At 35.6% G+C, this 15,941-nt stretch overlaps 3 protein-coding genes and 1 pseudogene across 4 annotated transcripts; all 4 read left to right on the top strand.

Annotated features, from left to right (window-relative positions):
- Positions 1–1,392: 1,392 nt before the first annotated feature.
- On the top strand, positions 1,393–4,751 carry THE1 (protein kinase family protein). Its single transcript, XM_078999858.1, has 2 exons — positions 1,393–1,566; positions 1,771–4,751. Exon 2 carries the CDS (start codon positions 2,070–2,072, stop codon positions 4,581–4,583), a length of 2,514 nt encoding a protein of 837 aa, XP_078855984.1. The 5' UTR covers positions 1,393–1,566; positions 1,771–2,069; the 3' UTR covers positions 4,584–4,751.
- A 215-nt stretch (positions 4,752–4,966) lies between these two features.
- LOC145049284 (phytohormone-binding protein CSBP-like) lies at positions 4,967–5,635 on the top strand. The gene is made up of 2 exons (XM_078997714.1): positions 4,967–5,167; positions 5,255–5,635. The coding sequence occupies exons 1-2, from the start codon at positions 4,990–4,992 to the stop codon at positions 5,527–5,529; spliced, it is 453 nt and encodes a 150-aa protein (XP_078853840.1). The 5' UTR covers positions 4,967–4,989; the 3' UTR covers positions 5,530–5,635.
- Positions 5,636–8,965: 3,330 nt separating this feature from the next.
- LOC145052039 (phytohormone-binding protein CSBP-like) lies at positions 8,966–9,740 on the top strand. The gene is made up of 2 exons (XM_078999857.1): positions 8,966–9,272; positions 9,363–9,740. Exons 1-2 carry the CDS (start codon positions 9,095–9,097, stop codon positions 9,644–9,646), a joined length of 462 nt encoding a protein of 153 aa, XP_078855983.1. The 5' UTR covers positions 8,966–9,094; the 3' UTR covers positions 9,647–9,740.
- A 120-nt stretch (positions 9,741–9,860) lies between these two features.
- LOC145052038 (phytohormone-binding protein CSBP-like) lies at positions 9,861–10,712 on the top strand (annotated as a pseudogene). Its single transcript, XR_013683943.1, has 2 exons — positions 9,861–10,337; positions 10,423–10,712. The product of XR_013683943.1 is annotated as a phytohormone-binding protein CSBP-like (transcript).
- The last annotated feature ends 5,229 nt before the right edge of the window (positions 10,713–15,941 follow it).

Raw genomic sequence — 15,941 nt, 5'->3', positions numbered from 1 at the left:
GCATTCAGCCCTCTAGGACCAGACATTCGATTGCGACACTCCAGGCCATCGTGCGAGGACTTAGTCGATGCCATTTTTGAACCCCAACAGTGAAGGTGCAGTGGTTGCACCACAAGGGGTCATAGTGGACTTGGGAGCCCGAGGATGAGATGATAGAGCATTATCTAGGGTTGTTTGGGGCAGCGGACTTCGAGGATGAAATCCGATTCAAGTGGGGGAGAATTGTAATGCCTGATATTTCTAAGGTATTAAATTAACTTTGGTTATTTAATTATTTAGAGTTTGGGCCTTGAAGTCATTGAACATTTTTTTATTTTGGGCTTAAGGTGTGTTGTACGCGGGGGCGTACCACCCTATGTACGCTGGACATACTAGTGTAAATGTGACGTGGATGCCATGCACGTACGTGCTGCGTATAAGGAAGTACGCGCAGTGTACGTGTCCAGACCCCAAAACCCTAATATTTAGGATTTGAGCACTATATAAAGAACATTATGACCCAAGGATCTTTTCTATCAGCCTCCCTCTTGTCCCTAATTAGCCTCCATGAAACCCTAACACCATTGTTGAGTGTTCTTGAGCTTGGAATGTCTTTTGAGTGCATTTTGGTGTGTTTTGTCCCATTTTCTAGAATGAGAAGGTTGGAGCAAGGTGGTGGTTCAAGGAGAAGCTTGTAGATCCGGGTTATCTGCTTTATTTCTAGCTTGTGTAAGGTATAAAGTTTTGATCTTGATCTTTAGAAGCTTAGAGTTGCCACTCTTAGTGTTCCTTTGGTCCTAGATTGATAAAGTGTCCACATTTGAAGCTTAAACCCAACCATGCATGAGAAATGGCCCCTAAATGACAGTAAACTTAAGGCCCTGCCCCCGAACCCTCGTTCGTTAAGGGGCTTCTCCCCTAAATGACAGTATACTTTGATACTTGATCAAACTTAAACAAGTGTGTACTCCACACATTCCTTACTTGTTTAATATTTATCAAGATCATTTTTAGCCAACAAAGTAATCCCATTACACTTAAATAACATTGATGATAACAAATCACCAACATCCAGGTAACGATTTTGTTGGAAGTGTTCACATATGACTATTATGACCGGTTGTAATTTGTTACAACCGGTCATAATGGTTATATATTAACACTTTGAACAAGTCCGTTACCTAGATATGTATGAAAAAAAAAAGTTATCCAAATCTAAACAAAACAAAAAGATAAATACCCAGATAAGTATGTATTCCAAAAAAAAAAAAAGAAAATCGAATATGGAAAAATATCCAAAATGATAATTCTTTAACATTTTCATGGATAATTGCCACAAATCGAGAAGCAACAAGCCACCCAGACCCCATGTGTAGATACCGGAACCAAATACAACCCTGGATTGGAAAACCTGGTTGCGGGTTCCACCATCTTAATCTTGTTCCTTTATTTCTCTTCTTTTCCTGTAAACCGCCAGCCTAATATACCAGCCTGGAAAGAGCTGTGGAGCAAATTGCAAAAAGCTTCCAGCTTTCTCATGACGGTGTTACCCCATTCTACTCATTTTCTCACTACGTTCCAAATGAGGTAACAAAAGCTACTTCAGAATCAAGCTAACTTGCTCCAAATTCCTATCGCTCAATTCGAAACCCAAAACCCTAGTTTCTGTTTAAGCAAAATCTTCTTTAGTTTAACTAAGCTACTGGTTTCAACATTGCTTCTAATAGATCCCTGGGGTTCTTTACTTTTCATGGTATTGAACTTTACCTTCTTCCTTTCTTTGATTTTCAGCTATAGACACAGCAGTACAGCACCGCATTGCTTTTTTTTTTGCTTGAATCTGGAATCTTTAAGTTTACTTGACAACTAATTTGGGAATTTATAGACTATGATGTCCAAGAACACGTGTTTGTTGAGGTGGGTTGCTTGATTCTTCTATATTCAATCTTATTGATTATTGATATTTGATAGCTACTTGATTGCCTCATGATTGGATCTTCAAGTTTAAATTATTATAAATTTGGGGATTGAATCTTTTAAGTTCAAATTATTACCAATTTGGTGATTTAAATACTCAGATTCTTCAAAAAATGAGTTTCCTGACGTGGGTTTCTCTAGTTCTCGCGTTTGTTCTATCTACATATGTTCATCAATCATCTGCTTCATTCAGCCCTGTGGATCGCTACTTAATCGCTTGTGGTTCTTCCCAAAACGTAACTTTTCTTGGTCAGACTTATGTTCCTGATTCAGACGAATCATCAATGACCACTCTGAATAGCCACCAGAATTCAAACACACTCCATTCCAATTCCACCGTTCCATTACCCATCCACCAATCGGCCAGATTGTTCACCACCACATCCTCTTACAAATTCGACATCAAGAAACAGGGTCGGCATTGGGTTCGTCTATACTTTTACCCAATTCCATCTCACAACCTCACATCGTCTTCGTTCAGTGTAGTCACCCAAAACTTCGTGCTCTTAAACAATTACAGTTTCAAAAGCTACAAAGGTTCTAGTCATCTCTTTAGAGAATACTCGATCAACGTGACTTCCGATACATTGCTTCTCAATTTCGTCCCTTCAAACAACTCGGTCGCATTCATTAATGCAATTGAAGTTATCTCCATCCCTGACAATATGATCCCCGACGAGGCTACATTCGTGTTCCCATCTGCCACAATTAGCGGTCTATCAGATCGCGCCTTTGAAACTGTGCATCGTTTGAATATGGGTGGCCCGAAATTAACTCCTAAAAATGATACATTAGGAAGAACATGGGAAAACGATAACAAGTATCTCCATGTGAATGGTTCTGCTGCAAATGTCTCGATCAGCCCATCGATGATAAAATACACCGAGAGTGTCACACCAGAAATCGCACCGAATTGGGTTTACGCAACCGCTCAAACAATGGGAGATGCCAACGTCGCCAATTTGGATTTCAACATCACTTGGGTTCTTCCTGTGGATCCAGATTTCACTTACTTTGTGCGTTTACATTTTTGCGATATTGTGAGCACCTCGCTGTATACCCTCGTGTTCAATTTGTATATAAACTCCGAGACTGCTTTTACTGATCTTGATTTATCGAGCTTAACTGGTAACCTCGATGTCCCTGCTTACAAAGATTTTATATGCAATTCGTCTGGTGACCAGAGTACTCTGACTATTAGCATTGGACCGGATCTAGTTGCTGAAGATACAAACGTGCTTTTGAATGGTCTTGAAATCTTGAAAATTAGCAATGAAGCTAGAAGCTTAGACGGGGTTAATTCGGTTGAGAATCTTGTTGTGTTTCCGAAAAAGAACAAGAAGACAGGTGTCATTGTGGGATTAATTGTTGGGGTTTCAGCTGTTATAATTCTACTCGGTGTTTGCTTTTGTTGTGTGGTGGCCCGAAGGTCGAAAATGAGCCACCCGAAGCCTTCATGGCTCCCTCTTCCATTACACGGAAACTCACTCACAATGACAAAGATGTCAACCGCGTCTCAAAAAAGCGCAACCGCAAGTTGCATTTCATTAGCTTCGTGCAATCTTGGAAGAAACTTTACTTTTCAAGAAATCATGGATGCCACAAACAAATTTGATGAAAATTTGCTTCTTGGAGTGGGTGGTTTTGGTAGGGTTTACAAGGGTACAATGGAAGATGGGACCAGTGTAGCTGTTAAAAGAGGAAACCCGCGATCCGAACAAGGTCTCGCGGAATTCCGAACCGAAATCGAGATGTTATCGAAGCTTCGGCACCGTCATCTCGTTTCCCTAATCGGGTATTGTGATGAACGGTCCGAAATGATCCTTGTTTATGAGTACATGGCAAATGGCCCCCTCAGGAGCCATTTGTACGGTACAGATCTCCCGCCGTTGCCATGGAAGCAACGGCTGGAGATCTGTATCGGAGCTGCTCGTGGTTTGCATTATCTCCACACGGGTGCAAACCAGAGCATAATTCACCGTGATGTGAAAACAACAAACATATTGTTAGATGAGAATTTTGTAGCGAAAGTCGCGGATTTCGGGCTCTCGAAAGCGGGCCCGTCTCTCGACCAAACCCATGTCAGCACGGCTGTGAAGGGTAGTTTCGGGTATTTAGATCCCGAATATTTCAGACGACAACAGTTAACAGAAAAATCCGATGTTTATTCTTTCGGGGTTGTTTTGATGGAAGTTATCTGTACAAGACCGGCTTTAAATCCGGTTCTTCCGAGAGACCAAGTCAACATTGCTGAGTGGGCGATGACGTGGCAAAAGAAGGGAATGTTGGATCAAATTATGGATGGGAATCTTGTTGGGAAAGTGAACATGTCTTCTTTGAAGAAATTTGGTGAGACTGCTGAGAAGTGTTTGGCTGAATATGGAGTTGACAGGCCTTCCATGGGAGATGTTTTATGGAACTTGGAGTATGCTTTGCAGCTTGAAGAGACTTCAGCAGCTTTAATGGAACCTGAAGATAACAGCACAAATCATATACAAGGGATCCCATTTACTCCCATTGAACCCTTTGAACACAGCACAAGTATGATCGATGGGGCCCAGTCCTGCACAGATGAAGATGCCACAAGTGCTGTGTTTTCTCAACTCGTAAATCCACGAGGAAGATGATCAAAAATCAAAATATTAAAGTTTTTTGTTTTGAATTTTGTTTGTTGTAGTAATAAGATTTGTTGTTTATGCTATTTGTAAGTTGTAACCATTTATTCAGTGATCGATATACAAAATATATTATAGGATGATAGCTTTACTGAGAGTTAAATATATTGCTATTCTTTGTGATTTGGTAGTATCAATATCAACGACGAATTAGTAAAAAGATGCTTAGATCAATGGATTAAGGGGATGCTTAATTAAATGCTATTTTTGTCCTTCACAAGCAAAGATTCTAAAATTTTCAATTTATTAATCTTCTGCAAACACCTCATTTTGTTTTCATACATAATAATTAAATAATTCGCATTCCAACAAATATAATATAAATGGTTGAGAAGACTTGGTCTGCATACAGTGAAAGATGAAGGAAGATATAGCCCAAGTGAAGGTTGGTGTCTCCATTAAAGAGTTATGGAAGGCAATGTCAAGTGACATAAGGCACATAGTGCCCAAGGTTATACCAGATATAGTGGAGGAAGCTGAGTTGCTTGAAGGAGATGGAGGCCATGGAAGCATTTTCATCTTCAAATTCCGCCCTGGTAATCCTTGATTCCTTATTTGTTGAGCATTTTTTGGGTTGCGGGTTTTTGTTAGGAAGATTTTTTTTGGATTTGTTTTTTTGTTAGATGTAAAAGTGAGGTATCAGAAGGAGAAGATTGTGGAGTTTGATGAATCTCTGCATCATATTGCTCTTGAAATAGTGGAAGGAGGGCCTTTGGATCATGGATTTTCATCATACATGTATGGATTTAAGTTTACAGAAGTAGGTGAAGGGGAGACACTGATGGAAGTGAAGCTTGTGTATGAGAAACCTGACCATATTCATGTCCCTGGAGAGACATTGAAACCAACACTCCATTACATCAAATGCCTCGAAAAATATCTTTTGAATGGACCCTGATCTTGATTTGATTTTGTTGACATTTTGTATGTGTTTGTGTTTTGGAATCTGTGAAATAACAATGGGGAAAAACACATGTGGAATGGTTGAAGATTGTTTTTATATATCATGTAAATTCAACGAGTATAGTATAGCTACTTAAGACTACTTTAGATATAATTAAGAAAAGTTATTGAAGAAAGATGACAAGCATGGAAAGTTTTAGATATAGTTTAAAAAAAAAGGTTATTTTTCCTAACCAACATCAATGATACTATCATTCCCAACGACAAACATCCTAAATTTAAATTTAGTTGATGTAAAATAACTTATAATATTAGACTAAAATATTGATATTTCACCTTTCAATTTTTTACGTGTCGTTTAGCGTCATTTTATTTTCGGATCATTCTCCAGTTGCTCTTCAAAATATTATAAAATAATTTATAATATAAGATCAAAGGATGTACTAATATTCCACTTTTCATTTTTATGTGTGACCTCGACGCCATCTCATTTTCTCCTCATACGGTTGCTTTTCCAAAATCAGGAAATGTTCATGGTTATTTTCCCCAATTTTTTTTTACTTAATTTAAAATACTATAATTTAATTCATAAATAAAATTAAAAAAATGTTAATAAACACAAATAATGAAATATTTTAGCTAAACTGGTATTCATCTTTGTATTATGTTTTTGTATTTCAGTTACGTATGAAATATTACGTATGTTTTTGTATTTTAGTTACGTATGTTTTTGTAATATAATATATGGGTTGACGGGTCATGGGTTGGAAACCTCAACCCAACTCAACCCATATAACTCGTTTAAGTATATGGGTTTGCGGGTTGACAAGTTAATGAGTCAAACCCAACCCATATAACCCGTTTAATAAATAAACAATACATTTTAAATAATGAGGGCTTTTCAACGTAAATTCATAAAATGATTAAAGTAATTAACATAAAAAAGGGTTTTCAACATAAATTCATAAAGTCAATAACATCCAAATAAAAATGAATAAATGAAAACATTCATAGAAAACGGATGTGTTCTTCGTTCGTGACTCGTGAAAAGAACGACATATATTTCTCTTTTTTCTGATTAATGAACTACAAATGCAGATTAGTCACATATGAATACGGAAGTAATACAATGATACAGAATATTACGAATACGGATGAAAATCAAATTTCATTAATAATTATATACAGGTTGACCCGCGAACCCAAACAGATAACTCAAACCAACCCATGAAATAAACGGGTTGGTGGGTTGGCGGGTCAAAAATCTCAACCTAAACCCGTCTATTTTCGGATTGGGTCAGTGTCGGGTTATGGGTTGGGTCGAGAATTATCACCCCTAGGTACGAGCCACATATAAGAACACATCATTAATAATTGTCCCACATAGGATGTCGTGAGTAGAATCTGAAGAAACCAGTCATAAGGACTAAATGTGTACAAACTGAAAATTATATTACCCTGTTATGTTTTTTTTTTTTTTTTCTTTAGTTTAACCTAAAGTAATCGGTTATTAGAACTGAATGTTTACAAAAAAACAAGGACAAAAAAATCAATAACTAAATGTGTATAAAATAAAAAGTATATTACCATATTAAATCATTTTTCCTTTAATGACTATGCAAATATTTCATTATTTGGAAAAAACATACGTAACTGAAATAAAAACATAATACAAAGACGAATACCAGTTTAGCTAAGATATTTTTTCTTAATGTCGATGTTCAACATGAATATCATCTGTAGTGCTTTTTTTTTTGCCTAAAAGATGGTTTGTATTTTGCATAACAATTTTATATCTTTGAGACAATGTTTTTCATCATGCGCATTTTGCTTTTCATCACGTGTCTTTTTTTTTCCTCGTGCATATATTTTTTTTCTTGCTGATTTTTATTTTCAAAAGTCAAACGTTTGTTTAAATTCAATTTATATTGTTTGAAGCTTATCATCATTTTCTACATTTCCCTTACGTTACTCCACAGAATCTCGATGCATTTGAAGAAGACTTTTTTCCTTTTCACTTTGTCCCTACCCATTGAGCGGACAATTTCTTCTAATTTGAACCCATCATCTTCAATTAAGTTTAACCCAACATGAACATCGAAGAACTAGTGTAACTTCTCGATGACATTTTTGTTCTTTTTCTAGGAGTGATTTAACCTTTCTTTTGCATCTCTACATTTCGGACTAAGTGTTAACACTTTCTAAGGGTCGTTATATTTAAATGGCATACATTGTTGCCCACTCGAAATAATTCATATGCCTTTTAGAGAATTTGCTCATAATTTTTTCTGCTTTTCCTTTAACTTCTTAGGTTGTTGTATGTTAGATTTTAAGGGACTGGAATAACAATAACTTGGATACTCTATTAGATCGTGTTTGGAAAACACTTTCAAAATATGTAATTCGACCCTTATTCTTGGATTACACGAACGCAGACCTATGAGATAATCCAAGAGACCAAACCAGACTACAAGAATAATTTGATTCATAAATGCATAATACCATGAGTATGTTTTGGGTTCTTTGAGACATTTTGATGCAAAAAGAAGGAACAAATTTCGGTTATTATGTTGTGTCAACTCTTCATGCAACCTCCAACTTTCTTTTTATACATGGAAGATGGTTGTTAATGGTAGTTATAATGGAAAAACCAACGTCATGTCATCATAACAAAATTAACAACTTTTGGTGGGAAATATATATTTGGGCCCTTTTCCTCTGGGGCACTGCCCCTTGCAACCTTGTACCTAGGGGTGTTGTCTTCGGACCCCGTTTTCTCAAGTCAATATTTATCACTCTAAGGATGCACCCCGCACAGTCTATCTCGATAGTAAATTGATGGCTAGTCAAAAGATATACAACCTTCTAAAGCATACAAATTTTTGTATGATGAAAAGTTGTTGTATACTAAGCATCTCTCATAAATAATAGATTAGTCAAAAGATGCTTAAAGCTTCCATAATGTGTATTTTAATGGAATGGTTAAATGTGTTGAAACGTTTAGGTGTCGTTTAATTAATTAAACTCAATCATAATGGATGTCATATTGTCATTCAATAAAAATATAGAGTTCAATGTCGGTCCTGAGGATTTAAATATCCCCAAATGCTCGCTCTGAAGAGGCTAGAAAAAATGGTCATTATCGTTATTATAAGTTTTTGTTATATAAATATATTTGCATATACAATATAATAAAAAAATTAGGCCCTATACAATTGTCCATTTTATCCCTCCCTCAACGTGCCTTTTGAGTTCAATAGTTATTGATATATAATTAACAAATAATGATTTTTTTAATAAAATATTATATTGTATCTTTGTAGAATTTAGTGCATCTAAGGAAAAAGAAGATAATGTAAGGGGATGCTTAGCTGCCATTTTTGTCCTATACAACCAAACATTCCACCAATTTTTACTTTATTAATCCTGTCCAACTACCTCGTTAATTTTGTATTCATAATGATTTCGTTTTCTGACAAATCTTGGGCAGTTAACATGCAATATAATGGTTAATAACTTTTTGGTCTGTGCATCGAAAAGTTAGGATCTAAACGCAAAAGATGAAGGAAGATACAGCTCAAGTTAAGGTTGCTGTGCCCATCAAAGACTTATGGAAGGCGATGTCGAGTGACATCAGGCACATAACTACCAAGATTTTACCGGATATCGTGGAAGAAGTCGAGTTGCTTGAAGGAGATGGTGGCCTTGGAAGCATTCTAGTCTTCAGATTCTTTCCCCGTAAGTCTTGATTCCTTGTTGTGTTCATGTTTATGGCTTGCTGACTTTTGGTAGTATATATGATCAATTTCTTGATATTTCTTATGTCAGATGTTCCGAAAGTGAGCTTCCAAAGGGAGAAGATTGTGGAGTTTGACGAATCACTGCATCAGATCGCTCTTGAAATACTGGAAGGAGGGCATCTGGATCATGGGTTCTCCTCATACACGACTGGTTTTAAGTTAACTGCAGTAGGAGAAGGGGAGACACTCATCGACGTGAAGGTTTTGTATGAGACCAAACCAGATTATACTCATATCCCAGGCGATACAATAAAAGCAACATTTCTTTACATCAAAAACCTTGAAAATTATCTGTTGAACGCTCCTTCTTGATTTGATTTTGTTGAAATGTTCTTCTCATGTGTTTGTTATTCGGAGTCTATGAAAAGTTAAATAAAGGAAGCACTCTACTAAGATGGTTATTTAATTCGCTTGCAAACAATCCCCTTTCCATTGAACTAACCGCATACCAAGAAGATGCAAACAATCGTGGGATTTTGAATAGTAAAGTGGTGATTTCACTGAAAAGTTTGTTATATTCAAGAGAAATGTCTGAATATCTAGTTTATAAATTAAAATATAATTTAGGAGCGACTATAACCAAGGACATTGGCTTTATTATCATCTGCCAAAAGATGCTTAGATCAATGGAAAGAGATGCTTTGTGGCCAATTTTGTCCTATACCACCTAAGATTCGTACATATTTCCTTTATTAACCTTCTGCAACTACCAAACCTCATTTTGTGTTGATAGACAATTCATCATCCGAGGAATCTTGACCAGTTAACATGCAATATATAATTTCTCAGAACACATGGTCGACACATCGAATAGGCTAAAGATGAAGGAAGATATAGTTCAACTGAAGGTTTGTGTGCCCATCAGAGACTTATGGAAGGTTATGTCGAGTGACCTAATTAAGGCACGTAGTGGCCAAGGTTTTACCAGATATGGTGAGGGAAGTCGAGATGCTTGAAGGAGATGGCGGCCTTGGAAGCATATTACTCTTCAAATTCTTCCCACGTAAGTCTTGATTCCTTGTTTGGATCATGTTTATGGCTTACGTAGAATGATTTCTTGATTTCTTTTTCATGGATTTTTCTGTTAGATGTACCTAAACTGAATTTCCAGAAGGAGAAGATTGTGGAGTATGAAGTAACTGCATCAGATCGCCTTGAGATACTGGAAGGAGGGCATCTGGATCATGGGTTTACAAGATATACAAATGTTTTTAAGTTAACTGCAATAGGAGAAGCGGAGACTCTGATCGACTTTAAGGTTTTGTATGATATATATCAAACCAGAACATACCCATACCCCTGGTGAAACCACAAAAGAAACATTACATTATCTCAAACTCCTCGAAAATTATATGTTAAATGGTCCATCTTGACTTGATTTAATGGTGTTAAAATATTCTTCTGTGTTTGAGTTTCAAAATCTATGAAATAATAAAAGAAACACATATGTGAAATGGCAAATTATATGAGAAAACAATGTGTTTCTTTTGCTTCCGAACAATACCCTTTCCATCAAGCTAACCACTGCCAAGGAGATCAAAACCGAAGGTTTTGTCAAGAATTTCCTGCAATGTGTTGTAACAATGGAAGCAAAACAATGAACTGAAGAGAAACTTAGTAAGAAACTTGAAAAAGATGGCCAATTGATTTGATTTTAATTTATTAACACATATGTACCAAAAGAAAAATATAAAGCACACGAATGATATTCTAATGCAATGAGCTTTACACGGAAAAAATTCCATTTTTTTGTTATAGACAAAACACTAATGAAAGTTATCCAAACATTGAAAACCATTTTAAATAAAATGATTATCAGAGTTCATTCCCAAAGATCACATATTTCGTAAAACAAGGGTGTATGCGATGCGATTGTCCCGAACTTTTAATTTGAAAACTGGAGTACCTGAAACAAAAATGAAAATCGTAAGCACAAAGCTTAGTGAGTTTGCCAAAACATACCACACATGAAACCACATAAGTCCACATAAATCATGCATACAAATATATAAGGATGTCATCGAAACCCTCCACGATCTTAATTCGGTGCCATTGGAACCCCCACATGGTCTTAGCCTGGAATGCCATGGGCTTCCCCCATAGTCTGATATCCAATTGTCTTGGGCACCCCCGAGGTCTTCCATACAAGTATCACATAAAGAACTAAAATACCACATATCACAAAGACAACTAGCATACCACATAACGCATAATAGGCCGACATTGGTGTCTTCTGTTGGATTAAGTGTCTAAACCCATAACTATAATTGGTGTGTACTTGATTTGATAGTAGCATGGTCCTTTTGAGTTGCTTTTACCCTAAGAACTTGACAATATGACTTTTGGAGAGAGAGGTTGAATTTATTATTTGGAATAATAAATTGATTTATTAATGTATTATGAAATAATATATTAATTAGAAATCAAGTTATATAATTAGTATTTAATCAAAAATTATTTGGAATTAATTTTGGGATTAAAGGAACTGATTAAAAGAACGAGAGTTGTTTTGCAAATCATTAATAGTTGTAAAACTGGGCTACTGGAATCCTTACAATGGAGTGGACGAAAATTATAGGAAGCCCAATGAGATTTTCGTCCAAGGCCACTTGTTGAGGAGTCCATGGGTTGCTTAAGCCTTAACCAGGAAATTAGGGTTTCCTTTAGAAAACCCTAGCAGCCCACAACTATATAAAGAACCCCATCACCTATGATTTCCGGCCAATGCTTGTGTATTAGATATCCTAGCCGAAATTCTTAGGGCATTCCTCCTCTCTCCTCTCATCTTCTTGCTAGTGGTGTTTGTAAGCCATTAGAGGTGCAACATTTGAGGCACTAAGCTTTCAAGATTCAAGGAGCTTCAAGGTGTTCTTGTTATTGCTACATAACAAGTAAGGTAAACATCAAAACCCTTTTATTGTGTAATTTTTGAATTATATATGCTAGATCTATGGTTTTGCTTTGATATTCAATTTGCATGTTCAATTAGTGAAAAATTTAGATCCAAAGTAATTAGGGTTGCATGAACACATAGGTTGTTGTCATGCTCATAACCCATCAGTGGTATCAAAGCCTAAGATGTTTTTCAGTTGAATTTGATGCATATGTGAATTGTCCAAAGGAGGAGGGAACAGATTCGTCAATCTGTTCATGGAACTCGACGAGTTCCACATGGGACTTGACAAGTTGGTCCAACTCGACGAGTTCACTGCCCTGAACTCAACGAGTTGACTCGTCAAGATAATTGATATGACCAAATTTTAAGATATTGACAAAATTAATTCATTAATTTAATTATTTAAAATTTGATCTAGTATTTTTGAATAGTTTTAAAAATATACCCAATGGTTTTACAATTTAAATTTAATTAAATGGTTTAATTTTGAAATCTTAAATTTAAGAACCCTAATATTTTAAACGGTTTAAAGTACATCCTTATGGATGTTATTAATAATTTAATTAAAGTTGATTTAAAATATAATTAATAAATCCATAAAGGTTTTTAATTTAATTAAACTAAAAGTTTAATTTATTAAAAGATTAAACCCTTAGTATTTTAAAAGTTTAAAATACACCCTTATACTATTATAGAATTAAAAGTTTAATATATATATATATATATATATATATATATATATATACACACACACACACACACACACACACACACACACACACAAGAAAAGCAAGTCTTACCGTTAGTAGACCTCATTCACGAAGCTGATCTATAAGGGGTGTTTAAGGAAGCGACCTGCAAAATGACCGCCATTGGGTATCCATTCTTACCCAACGTACTCTTGACTAGTGGAGGGTCGTTAGCCAAATGGGTAGGATAGGACACTAAACTCTCATTAAAAGTATAATGATATAAAGTAACTAAACCTTTTCTAAAATCTCATTCTTAGTTACTTTAGGAGAAATGTGAATTTGATGCTAACCCATGAAATTGCACATTGCACCTTATTGGTCGTTAGTGGAGGGTGTATGGTTAACCGGCACACTAATATGGGACCAATATTGTTGGCAATGGGTGTCTCATAAATTATCATTGATCAATGGAGCGTGTGTGGTTAACCGGCACATTGATTAGGTGATAAATGACATCGAGAATTCCAAGCTAATTTGCATGGTTATTCACATCCCGTTTGTGATCTTCGGCATCCCACTCAAAAAGTGAGAGCATAATCGAGATTAAACATGTCATTGAATAGTTCAATGAGTCTCAAAAGATCTAGGAGTTTCATTTAGATTGAAACTGGTAAATGGTTACCTACCTAAAATAGATTCAAATTTGATTACGACATCCCTCTTCAGAATTCGAATCGAAAATATGGATCCTAGCGTTAATTTAAAATTTTTGGTTAACAATTAAGGATTAAATAAATCAACTAACTTGAATTTTCATTCTCCCTTTATAGATGTCAAGTTCAGACAACTATGGTCTTCCTGGAAATGGTGTTCCTTCTCTTTCTGAAGACGATCTTCCACAAGTTGATCAAGGTGAAAGAATCTTCCTTTCTTCAAATGGTGGAACTGGAAGTCATACTTCTGCAACTCTTCCTCCACTACCTCCCGTGATTCTCCCCGACCCACGTTTTCATCAAATTTAAAAGTTTAAGGTTACTCAAGCCCTATTGGCATGCAAACACCTAGATGGAAATTTTTTGTGTGCACATGTTCTAAACATAAAGTCGCACACTGACAGATTGGGAATGTTGGATGTCATTTTCCCAAAGGAGTTGGCTGTTGATTTGGTTCTTCACTCGCTTCCTAAGTCATATAGTCAGTTTGTTAAGGACTACTATTTGACTGACAACGACATGACCCTTATTGATCTGACATATCTGCTAATAGTTGCTAAAGCAGAAATGCTAAAGTGCGTTGGTCAAGCAAATATGTTTGGAGGACGAATCGCCCATGTTTCCATGGAGAATAATAATGGCAACATTGGTAGTCCAGAAAAGGTTCCTCTTTCCAATGGAAAGGGATCGGCAAAGGTCAAACCATTTGACTATATAGTAAAGAGAAAAACCAATTCTGAGATAGTCCCATGTGCCATTACCAAAAAGTCTATATGTTTCTATTTCCAATTGAAGGGGCATTGGATGCGAAACTGCCCAGATTACCTAAAAGATCTTAGAGATACTGAAGTCAAGTTGTATGAATTTACTTCGGGTACATACAATATCTAACTCTATTAAGTTCCTATTAATAGATTCTTAATATATGATGTGATGATCACATTTTGATGTTTTGTAGGATCCAAGAGAAAGAAGGAAGCTTAAGAATAGAAAGCCAATTATGATTGTGAGAGATGAATTTCGATGGCATGGTTCGAGGATAAGATATTTTAGCTGATGATTAGGAGTTATGATAAATTAACAGATTGCTTAGGAAATATTTCTAGATACATAGTTTTCATATATTTGCATTGTAAGGATAATTTTTTTATGCATTTTATCAATAAAGTAAATTTTTTGGTTTTATCTTATTTACTTTATATTTCCTTGCAATGACATTTATGAAAATTGATGGTTATATTTCCATTAGCAATGTTAAGTATGGATTGATTCTTGATTATATCATTTGTGGTAATGTTTTAATCAACCAAGTGAAAAGAAATTCTCATCACCAAAGTTTCAGTTGGATGAAACGTGGAGTCATACAATTCGAATTGTGTGATGTATGAGAATCTTGATCTTTGGAAGATTAAGACTAATTCGTTGATCACATGTTTATGTGAATCAAAGTGAAGGACTAATGGATCTGGTACACATTGATGTGGACTATTTGGATCCACCACAAAAGATGATAAATCTATTCGTCATGATTTGCTGATGGTTTAGTAAATATGGTTATACTTATAATATTAAGTTTAATTCTAATTCTTTGAAAAAGTTTCAAAGAGTAGCAGAACGAATAAGAATTTATTAGGCAGAGAAATCAATAGTTGGTGTGATAGTTTAATCATGAGATGAATCATACTTCGTTTCCAAATCAAGTTTTAGAGTCATACTCTAGTAACTACAAATCGTACCTTGAAGTAAAACTCAAACTAAGTAGGTTTATAACACCTCATGAAATGTGGAGTAGAAATGTTTTCTTACTCTAGCACATTTGAAATTGGTAGTTGTGATGTTTTGTTTAAAACAAAGATAAACCAGTACCAATTGGATGAAATGTTGTCTTGATAAGATCCTATTCTGCCCTTTGATTGTTTGTTAAGGAATGTTCCTTAACCGAATACTAATATGTCAAGGAGTCAGTAGGAGTCTAAATGATCTTGAATAGTTTCAAGAGTCAATTAAGAATAAACCTTTTGGTTATCCCTAGCGCACAACCTGAGGTTGATAACCTATCATGTATCCGTGTTAAGTTGACACATTCTTGTTTCTGTACACCTTCTAGTAAAGTTGACTATGCATATTAGTTTTATAAGTTCTCATTTGATTGCAATAGGTAGAGCATATTAGTCAGTGAGAGTATGTTGGTCAATGAAAGTGAGTTGATTGGCAACTTGGAAGGGTTAGTAGGCCCTTGTGCTACCAGAAGGCAAGAAATTAAGAATAAGCAAAGTTCAGTCCATGAAATGAAAACTAAATTTGTT

Source organism: Lactuca serriola, chromosome 5, assembly GCF_051521515.1.
Source record: "Lactuca serriola cultivar US96UC23 chromosome 5, Lser_US96UC23_V15, whole genome shotgun sequence".
NCBI lineage: Eukaryota > Viridiplantae > Streptophyta > Magnoliopsida > Asterales > Asteraceae > Lactuca > Lactuca serriola.
Note: the sequence above shows the minus strand (reverse complement) of the source record. Positions and strands in the feature narration are given on the sequence as shown.

Bases quoted from the DNA above. Each gene is read 5' to 3' on its own strand.
- THE1 (XM_078999858.1), top strand. From the start codon at position 2,070: ATGAGTTTCCTGACGTGGGTTTCTCTAGTTCTCGCGTTTGTTCTATCT.
- LOC145052039 (XM_078999857.1), top strand. From the start codon at position 9,095: ATGAAGGAAGATACAGCTCAAGTTAAGGTTGCTGTGCCCATCAAAGAC. The intron at 9,273-9,362 runs GTAAGTCTTGAT...TTCTTATGTCAG, and splicing joins AGTCTTCAGATTCTTTCCCC to ATGTTCCGAAAGTGAGCTTC.
- LOC145049284 (XM_078997714.1), top strand. From the start codon at position 4,990: ATGAAGGAAGATATAGCCCAAGTGAAGGTTGGTGTCTCCATTAAAGAG. The intron at 5,168-5,254 runs GTAATCCTTGAT...TTTTTTTGTTAG, and splicing joins CATCTTCAAATTCCGCCCTG to ATGTAAAAGTGAGGTATCAG.